Source organism: Pieris napi, chromosome 3, assembly GCF_905475465.1.
Source record: "Pieris napi chromosome 3, ilPieNapi1.2, whole genome shotgun sequence".
NCBI lineage: Eukaryota > Metazoa > Arthropoda > Insecta > Lepidoptera > Pieridae > Pieris > Pieris napi.
Window position 1 is genome coordinate 4,516,870 of NC_062236.1, and position 15,197 is coordinate 4,532,066.

At 33.4% G+C, this 15,197-nt stretch overlaps 5 protein-coding genes across 5 annotated transcripts; 3 read left to right on the plus strand and 2 right to left on the minus strand.

The window, feature by feature from the left end:
- Positions 1–101: 101 nt before the first annotated feature.
- LOC125063567 (UPF0389 protein CG9231) lies at positions 102–864 on the plus strand. Its single transcript, XM_047670075.1, has 2 exons — positions 102–430; positions 532–864. Exons 1-2 carry the CDS (start codon positions 231–233, stop codon positions 740–742), a joined length of 411 nt encoding a protein of 136 aa, XP_047526031.1. The 5' UTR covers positions 102–230; the 3' UTR covers positions 743–864.
- Positions 865–1,037: 173 nt separating this feature from the next.
- LOC125063568 (protein MIX23) lies at positions 1,038–2,059 on the minus strand. Its single transcript, XM_047670076.1, has 3 exons — positions 1,875–2,059; positions 1,524–1,796; positions 1,038–1,240 (listed from the first exon to the last, which is right to left on the minus strand). The coding sequence occupies exons 1-3, from the start codon at positions 1,902–1,904 to the stop codon at positions 1,136–1,138; spliced, it is 408 nt and encodes a 135-aa protein (XP_047526032.1). The 5' UTR covers positions 1,905–2,059; the 3' UTR covers positions 1,038–1,135.
- A 1,447-nt stretch (positions 2,060–3,506) lies between these two features.
- Positions 3,507–5,224, plus strand: LOC125063566 (60S ribosomal protein L24). Its single transcript, XM_047670074.1, has 5 exons — positions 3,507–3,588; positions 3,711–3,786; positions 4,023–4,108; positions 4,672–4,833; positions 5,060–5,224. The coding sequence occupies exons 1-5, from the start codon at positions 3,584–3,586 to the stop codon at positions 5,196–5,198; spliced, it is 468 nt and encodes a 155-aa protein (XP_047526030.1). The 5' UTR covers positions 3,507–3,583; the 3' UTR covers positions 5,199–5,224.
- A 662-nt stretch (positions 5,225–5,886) lies between these two features.
- On the minus strand, positions 5,887–7,724 carry LOC125063557 (ATP synthase subunit beta, mitochondrial-like). Its single transcript, XM_047670061.1, has one exon. It carries the CDS (start codon positions 7,602–7,604, stop codon positions 6,057–6,059), a length of 1,548 nt encoding a protein of 515 aa, XP_047526017.1. The 5' UTR covers positions 7,605–7,724; the 3' UTR covers positions 5,887–6,056.
- A 561-nt stretch (positions 7,725–8,285) lies between these two features.
- LOC125063559 (60S ribosomal export protein NMD3) lies at positions 8,286–13,551 on the plus strand. Its single transcript, XM_047670063.1, has 9 exons — positions 8,286–8,507; positions 8,582–8,716; positions 8,803–8,953; positions 9,178–9,421; positions 9,757–10,050; positions 10,440–10,549; positions 11,197–11,354; positions 11,761–11,943; positions 13,307–13,551. Exons 1-9 carry the CDS (start codon positions 8,458–8,460, stop codon positions 13,491–13,493), a joined length of 1,512 nt encoding a protein of 503 aa, XP_047526019.1. The 5' UTR covers positions 8,286–8,457; the 3' UTR covers positions 13,494–13,551.
- Positions 13,552–15,197: the final 1,646 nt, after the last annotated feature.

A 15,197-nucleotide genomic window follows, 5' to 3' on the forward strand; every position in this document is an offset into this window, starting at 1 on the left:
ATTGCCAATACCAATAGGCCATTAATGAAGTTTGACATTACTACCTCATTCATTTCGCCGCTGAAGTTAAAACTGTTATCTGAACAGATGACAAATGGCAATTAAATCAATTTACTATTTAGTGTTATGTCAGTGTGATCAAGGAAAAATAATTTGATAAATAACAAAAAATTGTGCAATCATTTGAACCTCTGAATTCTACGCCAGAGAACTTGTTTCGATATTACGAAATGGAGAAGTTACTTCGGGTTCGAGGATCCATTTCGTTAATAAGAAGATGTCTGTGTACACCAGCACAAGATAGCAAAACCCAGGCTCAGGCAACTGTTGAGTCACTATCTTCAAGATATAAGCCTACAGAGTTTCAAAAATTTCTTCTTGTCTGGACCAAAAAATATAAGAGCAAGGCGGACATCCCTAAATACGTAACGTATGTCTCATGCAATTTACCACTTTGTAATTTAATATGAGACAATAGTAAAATAATTGTATTTTCCTAATTTGTTTTAATATTGGTGTTGATTATTACAGCTCTGATGTTATTGATAGATCCAGGAGTCAAGCTAGAATAAAGTTGTCTAATATCTTAATGGCACTTACTGCTCTTGGTAGTGTTTTTGCTATTTGGTCTGGCAAAAATGCAGCAAAAAGAGGAGAATCTGTTCATCAAATGAATTTAGATTGGCATAAAAAGTACCAGGAGGAGTTTAAAAAGAACCAAGAACAAGCACAAGCAAAGTGATAACAGTATAAATATTGCATAGATAGTAGAACACCGTAATCAAACGCTTATTATCTTTGAAATCTAGCTATATATAATATAAAAGATATATTTTTCTGACATTATAATTTATTTATACCACATGCAATATTTTTAAAGATATTACTTTGAGTGGATAAGGATAGTATATAATAAAGATGTTTAGGAACATGTATATTGTTTTTTGTTGTGTTACTGATAACTTAATCATATAGAAAATCTACATGCAAAATTATAAAACAGTATAAGCATTTTTTGTTTAAAGTGAAAAACCAAAATAGGTTAACAGTATATTAATACATATATTTCTACCAGATTCTATAAATAATCTAGATATTTACATTCAACCAATTCATATATTTATTTCAGTCTTGATTAGTAACTAGGCTTAAAATAGTTCCTACATTTTTCTGTAAATAACTTAGTTGTCTTTTCCTTAATTATTTCCTCAACACTCAGCTCAGTTTGTAGAAGTCGTAACTGAAACAAATGCAACAATTAAAGAAACATGACAGTATACAAGGAAATAATAAGCTAATAATAGAATGAAGAAATGTTTTTAAGGAAAAACAGTACTCAAATGAAGGCAAAGATACAGTGATGTTTTAGTATACAGTGTTAAGGCTAAATAATTTGCAATTCAAGAAATGCAGGTGATCATGTTTATTATGTTTCATAAAAGGTTAAGCTTCTACAACTAATTTTGTTTTCAATACTCTTAACTATAGCTTTATGTTTCTTAAAACAGTTTACATCATCATACCTTTCTTTGTTCTGCTTTTATATTTCTTAGCAAATCAATATCATCTGGCTTTTGTTCCTTTGCAATTTTTAAATTTTTTACTGTATCTGCAGATGAAATGATGCAATTTTTTATCACTTTTTCCCTCTCACTATGACCTTTTTGAATTTGCTCATAAAGGTCTTGACAAGCCGAAGTCGCATCTATTTTAGTTTGAAAAGACTCCGTCGGTAATGATGTATTTAACGCATATACAATTTTATCGTCAAGTATACGCATCTTTTTAATAATATCCTGCAATAATAAAATGATTTGGAGAACTAAAACTAAAAGCAAAGAGTTGTTTGTCTACACAGTTACCTGAATACAAACCTGAAATTCTAGAAAATCTGGGCAAATCATGATAACAATCTATACACAAATAATGTTGCCTAAAGTTCGAAATTTTGTGTAAATATTGTAATTTTCACTTTGTTCTCAGCAATTTTGGACTACCAGGTTATGTTTAATAATGTAAGGTTAGACTTAGTCGTTACTCGTTAGGCTGCTTGGTATAGGTATACTCTAAAACCAGTAATTATTTTATATCTGTGTTGGATAATTCTTTAGTGCCTTCTCTGTGTATTGAGAATTCTACAACTAGAATTTATAAAATTTAGGATAAATGTTTCAGTTAAAAATATTTATCTAATTCTATATATATGTCGCAGTAAAGTAGTTAAATCAGATAGTTAATTGAATCTCTAGACATTTAATTAAATATAGATATTCAATCAACTCGCTAAAGTTGACAGACAAGTGACTGAACGAAACGTTTAACGAGTTTCCTAAACGTTCCTAGACCACAAGACGCATTTCAACTTAGGTAATTTTTCATTTGTATCGTTGATTCTAATTTTGTTGTTGAAGATATTTTATAGTTCCTTTTTGTATGCCTTGTTTCGCCCATACAATTTTAGTGGAATAGGTTCTAGCTAGTATCTAGTTGATACTTAGGTTGAGCAATAATACTTATCATGCCATTAATAAAGGTAAAACGAACTAAACAAATGTATCAAATATCTGTAGCAGAGCAGGTTCTATTTTTTGAAGTTATACTTCTTTAGGCGCGTTATGAAAAATTGATGAGAGTGAAATTTTACGATGCGCGCACCGTTACACAAAATTAACAGAATTAAGTTAGTTCTAGGTGACATGAAAATCGATAATAACTATGTTCTAGTTGTATATTCTAGTATTTTTACATTTAGAACAAGTGTTTCGTAACAGTACAATTAAACAGTTTGAATATATTATATACATTATTTTGGTGTTTTTATTAAATCAATTTCATATACAACGGTGATAGTATTTACTAATAATAATTTTATTCATTAATTTTAATATTTATTGTTAATCACTACTGCATTTTAGTTATTTTTTTTCCATACGCCAAAGAAGTATAACTTCTAACGCGTGTACATAACTATAGGTCGGTTATCGAAAGCTGGCGCGTTCACAGTACTCACACTAATGCAATTTCACTATACAGTATGTTTAAAAATATTACTTTTTACTTTAAGAGGAGTATTGAAAGAATAGTTAGTGAAGTAAAAGTGAAGTGTGTTGAGCTAGATGAAGCTTATGTCGAAAAATTATTTACACAAACTACTCCTATACGTTCTTGGTCGGGCTTAGAACTTTTGGATCCACCCTCGTATGCACATAATATTTATATGTATTTGACACATTTTTATTTATTTACAACCCACCCAACCTTACTAAAACCAGAGTAGACTAAAATATATAGCTTGGCAAAAAAGTCATATTTTTAAAGATACTGTATAGTGAAATTGCATTAGTGTGAGTACTGTGAACGCGCCAGCATTCGATAACCGACCTATATTATTTCGATATGCGCTACGCTGTATTTCAAAGATAGGCTTTGAATATCGAATGACAATTTTTATCTGTCAATAATCCGAACGTAGAATTTCTATTGTCACTGTCGTCTGTCACTCCAAACTCAAAGTCAAAACAACAGACTTACAGTTTCCAGTAGGCAGTATCGTTTCTCTCTTTCTTTCGTCACAGAAGTCAAAATGAAGTACGTTTGGTTTACAATATTATATTCATTTTTATTATTTTAATCGTGAAGATAATATTAACTTAGTTTTGAATTTAAATTAGTGATTTGTGCTAGATATATCATGAGTGATTTATTTTCAGGATCGGCCTTTGCGCTTACAGTGGTTACAAGATTTACCCTGGCCATGGAAAAACCATGGTTAAGGTGGATGGCAAGGTAGGATTATCATTAAAATAATAACCCACTTTTGTTATTAGGTTTATCTTTAACTTACCAGTATTATGACGGTTTTGATGTAAAGTTTTATGTTAGCATATTTCAAAGATATTGAAGTTAGTTTGTGGCTTACTCGTTCCCTCTTATTTTTTTAAAGAGTTCTCTCTGGTTTCTGCAATATATTACTTGCATTTTAAATGATTTAAAAAATAAATATTTCAACCTTATTTTTTTAGTCTTTCACATTCCTGAACTCAAAATGTGAAGCTGCACATCTTATGAGGAGGAATCCTCGTAAAGTGACATGGACTGTGCTGTACAGGTAATGTTCATATACAATTATATCAGCTTAAGCGGTTGTAATCTAGATTATACTGCAATAATAGAATATATCACTATGTTGGAAATCATCAGAAGAATGGATTAAGACCTTATTAAATCAATATGTATGCTTTCTCTCTGTGTGTGTATGAAACAAAGTTCAAAAGGTCAACAATCTTTTAGCACCATTCTTTTTTGGTTTATTAGACCAACGTGTCCATGAATCTCTGTATATCATATGAGACGTTCCTTCTTTTAAAAACTTTCATCCTACCTTGCTAATGAAACAGCTGGAGATTGCTTGAAATCTTTGCTAACAAAAGGTATCATTTAAACGAAGCAAGCCATAAAGTTTTGTGTAATTAAAATTAATAACCACAAACCACATTGGGTTTAGAAGAGTTAGGTTCTGTGAACTTTTTTCGAGCAAAGTCCTTGTCTCGAATACTCTTCATTTAAAAGAAAGCAATGGTGTTTTTAAATATTGTAACCAGCTCATATTATAAATTACTATGCAGTCCATCCCAACAGCTAAGTATAATTATTTATTGTAATTGGTTTTAGGCGAAAGTTCAAGAAGGGTCAAGAAGAGGAACAGGCCAAGAAGCGCACACGCAGAACCCAGAAGTTCCAAAGGGCTATTGTTGGTGCATCACTTAGTGACATCATGGCCAAGAGGAACATGAAACCAGAAGTGAGAAAAGCACAGAGGGAGCAAGCTATTAAGTAAGTTAAAAATTTACGATACTAGTGAGAGGGTGATATCATACTAATATGACTACCTGTGGCAATATCGAAATGGGGTTATAAAAAGCGCGAAATTATTCTGACATACTTTATAAGTGACCCCTTATGTTAGGCAGTACTTTATTTACTTCAATAACAAATATCAGAAAATGATATAAATAAAGTTAATCTACCTTATTATTAATATTCTATAATTTTTTTTCAGGGCTGCAAAGGAAGCCAAAAAGTCTACAAAGGCCGCCAAGAAAACAACTGCACCGCCAACAAAAGCAAAAGCACCTCCTAAGGCTAAGGCGGCTAAGGTCTCACAAAAACCAACCACACGTATTGGGGGAAAACGATAAAAATAAAATACATTTTTAAGGATTCATTTTTGTTTTTCAATTCCCTGTAAATATATTTAAGTTGTAGTGAACATTTATAGATTTTCAGTTTTTACAAGGTAATTTAAACTTGCCAATTGAATAACAAAATGTGCACATGAAAAGAATATTCTCAAATTTTGTTGTCAATTTTGTCCACTTAAAATATTATGTAATTAATAATTATATTCCGATTATTTTGAATACTCCATTCTAATTAAGATTCTGTGAACTAGTTTAGATTTTTGCACGTACATATATTAATGTAATAGTTATCTCTGAAGTTAATCTTACGCGGATTACGTATACAGTAGTAGCAAAAGCTGATGCATGGGTCGAAGAATAAAAAGCATCTAATTTATTTCTTTAAATTACATTTTAATTTTTTAACGATTTTGATAGACTTGCTTGATCTATAGGTTTAAGTTGTGCCACTATAATATAACACACAAGCTGTGCCTCAGGCTCCTTAGTTTGAAGTGAGATGCACAGCCCTCTGTGATTCAAAACAAACTAATGAAAAATCAGTAGTTTGAGAGATAAGTGCTTTAAACCAAAGGAACCAACTCTTGCTGAATATTAGCATTGATTTCACCAAACTATGCCAATCTTTAAAAAATTGTTAGAAATAAGAATATGATCTTTTACAGGAACTAATAAAAAGCTGTCAGTTAGTTATACGATTTAATTTTTTTTTTCTTAGCCACCGAGAAACAATTACTAGGTATATATGCTATGTTTCAGTTACATAATATTGTATGTTCAGTAGTGTACTAGAATAAATAACATTCATTTTGATCTTTCGAAAACTACATTGAGTAAAAATAGTAGCACTTATATTTAAACATTCTTTGCTAGGGTTTCCGCCTTGGCCACAACTTCTTCAATAGGACCAACCATATAGAAGGCAACTTCTGGAAGGTGGTCATAGTCTCCTTGCAGGATCTTTGAGAATCCTTTAATGGTTTCTTCCAGTGGCACCAGTTTACCTGGGTGACCAGTGAAAACTTCAGCTACTTGGAAAGGTTGAGAGAGGAACCTTTGGATTTTACGCGCACGTGACACGGTCAGCTTGTCTTCTTCAGACAATTCATCCATACCCAAGATAGCAATAATATCCTGGAGAGACTTGTAGTCTTGTAGAATTTTCTGAACGCCACGAGCGACGTTATAGTGCTCTTCACCAATAATATTGGGATCCATGATACGGGAAGTGGAGTCAAGAGGGTCCACGGCAGGGTAAATACCAAGCTCAGCAATAGCACGGGACAGCACAGTAGTTGCATCCAAGTGAGCGAAGGTTGTGGCTGGAGCAGGGTCAGTCAAGTCATCAGCTGGCACATAAATGGCTTGCACAGATGTAATAGAACCCTTCTTTGTAGTAGTAATACGTTCCTGCATAGTACCCATGTCAGTAGCTAGAGTAGGCTGGTAACCTACAGCTGATGGAATACGACCCAAAAGAGCAGATACTTCAGAACCAGCCTGTGTGAAACGGAAAATGTTGTCAATAAAAAGTAATACATCCTGACCCTCTTCGTCCCTGAAGTATTCAGCCACAGTCAGACCAGTCAAGGCTACACGGGCACGAGCACCAGGGGGCTCGTTCATCTGACCATACACAAGAGCTACTTTGGAGGTCTTGTCTTTAAGTGAAATTACTCCAGACTCAATCATTTCATGGTATAAGTCATTACCTTCACGAGTACGCTCTCCAACTCCAGCAAATACAGAGTAACCACCATGAGCCTTAGCTACATTGTTGATCAGCTCCATAATGAGTACCGTCTTGCCTACACCAGCACCCCCAAACAAACCAATCTTTCCTCCCTTGGCATATGGGGCCAATAAGTCTACAACTTTGATTCCTGTGACCAGAATCTCCTGTTCCACAGACATATCTACAAACGCTGGAGCTTCAGCGTGGATTGCGGCCCTTTTGTCGGTTGGGATTGGACCGCGTTCGTCGATGGGCTCACCAATGACGTTCATAATCCGACCTAGAGTTTCTACTCCCACTGGGATACGAATAGGAGATCCAGAGTCGAGAACTGGCTGACCGCGAACCAAACCTTCGGTACCGTCCATAGCGATGGTACGCACGACGTTCTCTCCCAAGTGTTGCGCCACTTCAAGGACGAGCCTTGGCGAACGGTTCTGTACTTCCAGGGCATTGAGGATGGATGGAAGATTGTCTTCAAACTGTACGTCTACGACGGCACCGATGACTGCAACTATCTTACCCTGTGCTTTTTCCGCAGCAGCTTTAGCAGCATAGTCACGTTTATTCGCAAGTGCTCCAGCAACGAGTGGTGTCTTCTCGGCAATGGCATTTGATACTACCGTCTTCGTAGTCAATAGACCAACTCTACCTACGGTAGAAAACATTTTCGTTGTCGTTTTTCTATTACTTTGTAGGAATGTAGTAGTACTTTACAGTACTTTAGAATTCCACTTTCAAAAGTCCGGTGCCCTGCGGAGTTTACGTAAGAGTAATTGACAATAGAGTAGAATTAAAGTGAGCAGAGATAATTTTATTCTCCCCTAATCTTTGCCAGTACCAAATACTTTTTAGTTTGATCAGTTAAATTTATAACAATTATTACGAAAAAGGGACAATAATATAAAGAAAATGTATTAAGACCAATTAGAATGTTTTTTTCTAATTGGACATACAATTATTTATTTAGTAAATAAAGTCAGGCCCATTATGGATCATGTAAAAGATAATAAGAGTACGGATTTTAGAATCCTTTGCGTGATTGTGTTGATATTTTGTCTATTCTAGGCTTCCTAGACAGAAGTAAAGAGATGGATTAACGACGTTGATTCAAAGTTAATAGGTTTAACATTAGGATTAAATCTACTGTCTACTTAAATGAAGTTGGCAGAAATAGAATACTTTGAGCATAGAATTTAGAAATATTGTAATTTTATGATATTTTATTGTACACATCAAACCTTGCGTCATGGCTGATGCACCAACCGTGCAGGCCAAGAAAGATAAAAAAAAAACTTTGCGTCAAAGTCAAACTCCAATCTCAAAATACGCATTTAGTTTTTTCAGTTCGCACTTCTCCTGTCTCCAAGTCCAGTGCCACAGAACACTATTACTTCAAGAGTTCAAGCGATTACGATTCACGTTGATTTGTTCAACACTTCCTTATTTTACAATTAATATTTAGAAATCATTTAGTGACCAGTTTAAGTCAAAATAGTTTATAAGTATTATTATTAAAATATGGAGTATATTGCTCCCGAAGATGAATCGCTGGCCACGGGGACACGAATGTAAGTATAAATTTGTTGCAGTTGCGAGGTTATAATATTTAGAGAATGCCTGTAATTTCGATTATTTATTTTAGATTGTGCTGTCAATGTGCTGTACCTATAGAAGCAAATCCCTCCAACATGTGTGTGGCTTGCTTAAGGGCTCATATAGATATTACAGAAGGCGTTCCTAAGCAGGCTACTCTCTTCTTCTGTCGCGGATGTGAAAGGTTGGTTGGTATAAGAAATAGTTTATATGTATGATAAAACTATTCGAAAGTCGTTGCAGTTTTTTCAATTCGTTTGTTTATTACAGATATCTTCAGCCACCAGCTGAATGGGTTGTTTGTGCATTGGAATCTAGAGAACTTTTAGCTCTGTGCCTTAAAAGACTCAAAGGTCTTAATAGAGTAAAATTAGTGGATGCTGGCTTTGCTTGGACTGAGCCACATTCCAAACGAATAAAGGTATTTATTATGCTCAAGATCTCTAATTTTATTCTAATCTATTGAAAGTAACAGGATACATTCTTATTACATGTTGTAAAAACTTTTAAACTGTAAGGCTAATAAGATAATAAAGGATAATGACATAGAAAGAGGATAGATCTGGTGACTAGGGACCACTCTCTAGGCTCTTTACACTACTTTATATATATTGTGACAATGACATTTTAATAATATAATTTTAGGTTAAGTTGACTGTACAAGGAGAAGTGATGGGTGGAGCTGTATTGCAGCAGACATTTATAGTAGAGTATGTAGTACAGCATCAAATGTGTGATGCTTGCCACCGTTCAGAGGCACAAGACTACTGGCGTGCCCTGGTACAGGTCAGACAAAGGGCAAACAACAGAAAAACATTCTACTACCTTGAACAATTGATTTTAAAGCACAAAGCACATGCTAATACACTTGGAATAAAACCAAAACATGGTATGTAATTTTGAATAAGGATTACTTCCTGTAAACTTTCCTTCAATTACTACAATAATTTGTTTTTGATTCTTTAGAAAGGAAGAAAACTATCAAGTGTTCTGCTTACATATTACAATTATTTAAATTTTTCCATTTTAATTACATTATAATAGTGTACAAAAGTTGTAAGAAATAATGTACAGCTTTATGTTATGGTGATTATTTTTAAATTGAGTTTATTGCACATTGAAATTAAATGTAACATTAAATTTAAGACTCACAATGTTTAGAATTGCGAAATATGATTTTCTATCAGCTTGGGTCAAAACTCAAAATATAACTTTCAATTTCAGATGGTTTGGACTTTTTCTATGCATCAGAAAACCATGCACGTAAAATGGTTGATTTTATTCAATCAGTGCTCCCAATCAAATGTCAGCACTCAAAGAAGTTGATATCTCATGACATTCACAGTAATGTCTACAACTACAAATTCACATTTAGTATTGAAATTGTTCCATTGTCAAAAGATAGTGTTGTCTGTCTTCCCAAGAAATTGACTCATCAGTTAGGTGCAATATCACCTATCTGCTTAGTGCAAAGAGTAACCAGTACAATACATCTTATTGATGCAAGTTCTGGGCAAGGTATGTCAATTGCAAGATATGTAGAACTAGCTGTTTTGCCTGATTAAATTTATATGTGCATGATTTGGTATAGGTTTATTGTTACAGTAGTTCCTGAGATTAGTATCTGCTTTGGAATATTAATATTAGACTTCATACAGTTTAATATTGCATTTTATCAGGCATTAGTGATATATCAGTTAATTGTATGATTACATAGATATAGAAAGTGCATTTAACAGTGATTCTTTCCTATAAAAATTATGATTTCTGTATTGATACAGGTGTAATTAGTGTGGTGACACAAAGAAAATATTATACCATGAGTTTAGTACTGATTGAATTATGGTATCCATTAAATATAAGCCACTGCCATGTTATTATTAATTCATGGTTATTATTTTTTTCAGTGAGTGACATATCATCGACTGTGTATTGGAGACATCCATTTACACCAATCTGCAATCCTAAACAACTTGTGGAGTATATTGTTATGGACATTGATATTTTAAAAGAACATGTAAGTTTTTATTCATTTATTAAAAGGCCGGCAACGCACTTGTGAGCCTTCTGGCAATGTAAGTGTTCAGTGTTTTGTTTGTATTACTTAACAACAGATGAGCCTCCAGCCCGTTTGCCTCATGTTACATAAAAAAAAATACTTAATAGGTTTGTTATTTAATCTTTATTTTGGAATGTACTGTGCTGAATTCCCTGAGAATCAATAATTTTAATATACATATGACACAGATATCTGATTAAAAAGTAAATTTTTAAGAAACCATTGGTGTAAAGGACGGCTCATTGGTCTAGTGGTTAGTACCCCTGACTGCGAATCCATGGGTCCCGGGTTCGATCCCCGTGTGAGACAAACATCAATGTGATGAGCATTTGGTGTTGTGCTTAGATCTTGGGTGTTTAAATATGTATTTATATGTGTATCTATCTATAATATGTATGTATATCCGTTGCCTAGTACCCATAACACAAGCTTCACCAGCTTAGCATGGGACTAGGTCAATTGCTGTGAATTGTCCAATAAAAAAAAAACAAAGGAAAAATCATTACAGTAATTGGGAGTTTGCGAACAAAATTCAATGTCCTTGGGTTATGACATCACTTAGTGAATATAAATAGGATATAAATTAAAAAGTAAATTTAATATAGGAGAAGAAATCATTCCCTGGCCAAGGTGTGGTGTCAAATAAGCATGTAGTGGCTGATGTATGGGTGGTGAAAGCCAGCGAGTTAGGTCTTGATGTTAATCCTGTACACACAAGAACGCACTTGGGCCACATATTGAAGCCTGGGGATACTGCGCTAGGGTGAGTATTAAAAAAGTTTATTTAAATTGAAATTGTCTAAAGATTTTGTTTAACATAGAAGTATATTTGTTTAAAAATAAGTGTTGTTTGATGATTTGCTATTTTAAAAGAGTACTGAGAGTTTTTTACGCCGGCTTTTTCTCTCGGCCTACACCCTCTGTCTTCTTTGCCGATGAGTAGGGATGCCTACAAATTCAAATTTAATGACGTGGAATAAGTGATACATGTATCTTATGTTCCATAATAAACATATTTTATTTTTATTTTACATAAAAAAGTAGATGCATACAGAGTTATTATTTCGCCAATTTCTCTTTTAATTTGAGATACATTAAAAAAGAGTTTAAACAATCAATGTGCACTAAGCACTAACCATTGAAATGATTTTAAACTAGCTTATTTGTAGGTATAACTTGGGTGATTCCAATGTAAACGATGACAATTTCGATAAGTTAGACCGGAGTTCGATTCCTGATGTGTTTCTCGTGAAGAAATACTATGGCGAGCGGTCGGCGCGTAGGCGCGCGCGGAACTGGAAACTCAAACATATGGCGGACGAATTACACGAGAGGAATAGCTCTTCTAACGAGTAAGTTTGTTTTTTTAAATTGAGTTACATTCAAATTTAATTCCGTTTAAATATTTGTCTTAGTTCATATGTTAGCAAATGTTTTGGCAGAAAATTATTGAGAATTAATAAAATCTAAATGTTTATCACTTAGTAAAAAATTACATTTACTCCCAGTTCTTGTAAATGTCGTGGCCGGATCGTAATACTGATCTTTTCAGAAATGTTTGGCCATTGAAAATGTTCACGTTATTGCTAGTCTGTAATAATGATGAAATCGTAAAATAGACGTACATAGTTACTTTTGACAGATAAAATGCTTAGACTATGTCATTTTTTATGAATGTCACACTGAACATTTATACATATTATATACTAAGTTGCTTAAAATAAATTATTTATATATCAGGATTAACCTGGAAAAGATGCTTATTAATGAAAGAACACCCGTTGTATCGTTAAATGTGCCATTATTATGCTAATAATTGTTAATGATACTGACAAACAAAAACAGATAGTACAATATATGTGTGATTATAAAAATAATTCTAAAATATCGATTATCATGTTTTTGATGGCTTCGGCTTCAGAGACAGCTGATAAACGGATAACAATGTAACTTTTAAAATGTCATAAATGGCACATTTCTGTTAAAGAATGTTTTCCTCTTACTAACGTAATCCTCAATTCGTGTGAGAGGGACAAAACACTGTTTTATTAGCTTTTGTGTTGCCATAAAGCAATAGGAGGTATAATGTCTTTGACTTATCATTTGATGAAAATGTTAAACGAAATTCTGATCCATCCAACAATTGGTTTTGGCTTTTATTTCCAAATATGCTCACGATTTACTGTCCAGATTTTCCATACGTTCTAATTATTCAACTATACTGTTCGTGCTTAGGGCAAGATTTTAAATACAGAAATCATACTTAGCTAAGTCTTGACTGTGAACTTTAACCCTTATACGGGTTGCAGACCAAGAGCTAAGCTAAGTTAGTTTAGCTTAGCTCGCATAGCTGACGCAGTTTTCCATACTTGTGTGCAGACCGCAAACTGTGCGAACTAAGCTATGTGTGCTAACTAAAATATGCGAAGCTAAGTTAGTTGTGTATGCCGATGCGCAGCTACACGAGCTAAGATAAGCCCCTCCCGCTACCCCGCACTCCCTTTGCACACACTGACTGAGCCTTGGCTTAGATGTTGGTGTGCACGCTATTTATTTCTAGCTTAGCTTAGCCTAGCTTGCTTGGCATAGCTTAGCCTTGGCATAGCTTAGTTTTCGGTCTGCAACCGGCTTTATTGTGCGGACAAGAATATTTCGTAATTACTTAGTCATAAATGTCATAAATCTTGTAGTTATTAATTAAAATTTCAATTCCAGTGATTATAATGAGTTCCTTGATGACTTGGAAGAAGATCCGGCCTTCCGGCAGAATATTAATATTTTCAAGGATGCTGACAAAATCCCAGTGGACACGGACGAGATTGATCCCTCACTCCCGCGCATCACACTCGCTGAAATGCTCGATGATCTAGTCATTGAGGACGTTGATATGACAGAAGTGTGATATATATTACATTTTATTTTATATGTATTCCATTTAAAAAATAAAGGGTTATTTGTTATTTTGGTATTTTTATTAACTGGCTCGTGTATGCGGGACTATTTGTACATTTAGAACTTACAAAAATAACATTATAAAATATCTGCGTAAAATAGTATATAGTATATGTAGTAGTAATAGTATATACTATATAGTATCTGATAAAAAATAGGTTGACACAAGCAGCTGTTAGCGCTAGGGATGGCGATTCTTTACGAAAAAGATCGATTTTTAAATCGATTCGAATCGTAGTCTAATGAATCGATTCACGAAAAAATCGAGGCCTACAAAATCGATTCTTAAAAAATCGATCTTTTTTTCAAGTTTGCGTTTACAATGTAAATTTGTATCAATTTTACTAAAAACAAGATTAATATTGCAATTAACGATATCTTATCAATAAAATCAGGGAATTCAAAAATAACAATTATTTTTATTACCGTATCAAACTATAAGATCAACTATAAAAAAAAAAAAAGTATTTATATACTGAATGTTTTTATTGATTGCAAAAAAGTAAAAAATAAGAAGCGCTTTACTTATTTACTTACCTACTCTCAATTAGTTATTATTTAGCAACAAACACTACATGAAAATCTGATGAAAATCAATCATGAAAATACTTATATTACGCTAATAACAGTATTCATTAAACGACAATAACAAATGAATAATGCAATATCAATCGTCACAGATTATAAATACATAAAGTCAAAGACTACAAACGTAACTTTTTTATTAAAGAGAGGCGAGTAAAGGATACTAAACATACAGCCATCTCGCGAGTTTATGAGTAGTTAACTCTTTAACCGGCAGCACTCTTATAATTCAGGCACATTCAACTAAATGCAAATAATTGTATGGTTTATACCAAAACAGAAAAAATCGAATGTCGATTTTCAAGGGTGATATATCGATTCAGTGAATCGACACAGTACTTCATATCGATTTAAAAAATCGATATTTTCTGCTCGAAAAATCGATTCTTCGATTAATCGATCTCAGATCGCCATCCCTAGTTAGCGCCAAGTTGCTTAAACTGCATTGAAAAATGTTCATTTTCCGTAGCAGTGATAATCTCAGGTATTGTTCATTCCCTTATACAGTAGTTAGTTTTAGTAAAGTTCTTTGGCACAATAATATAGACGTTGTCGGTTTGCTAAATCAAACCGATAACCTAGAAAGCCAACTCTAGAAATTACCCACTTTGTAAGATTATATTGAAACAGACATAAAAGAAAGATCAAGTGGCGATTTTGAAACGCATCCTCCCCGGGGCGCGCTAGACAATATTCAGAGAATTTGTTAATAGTATGATTTTTTTTAAATTAAAGTATTTAATAGAGGGTTATGAGACAATCTAATAAAGATATGTAATCCTATAGATTTTTATCTATGTGTAGGTACCGATTCCTAAAAGGCTGCGAGTTTCTACGATCGGCGGTATAAAAAAAACGATTTGTTCAATTACTCCTTGCATCAGTCATTCGGTTTTGGTTATTTATTTATTTATTATATTAGAAAATAATTATTTTTTCTTTTCTTCCTTTAATTATAATAAGTTAAAACAAAAAAAAGTTTTTTTAAATCTCTTGTTTGTTATCTTTGGTGTCGATTTCTTACTGTTTTGACTTTCTTCTAATTCCGTTTTATATGCAGATGCAGTGA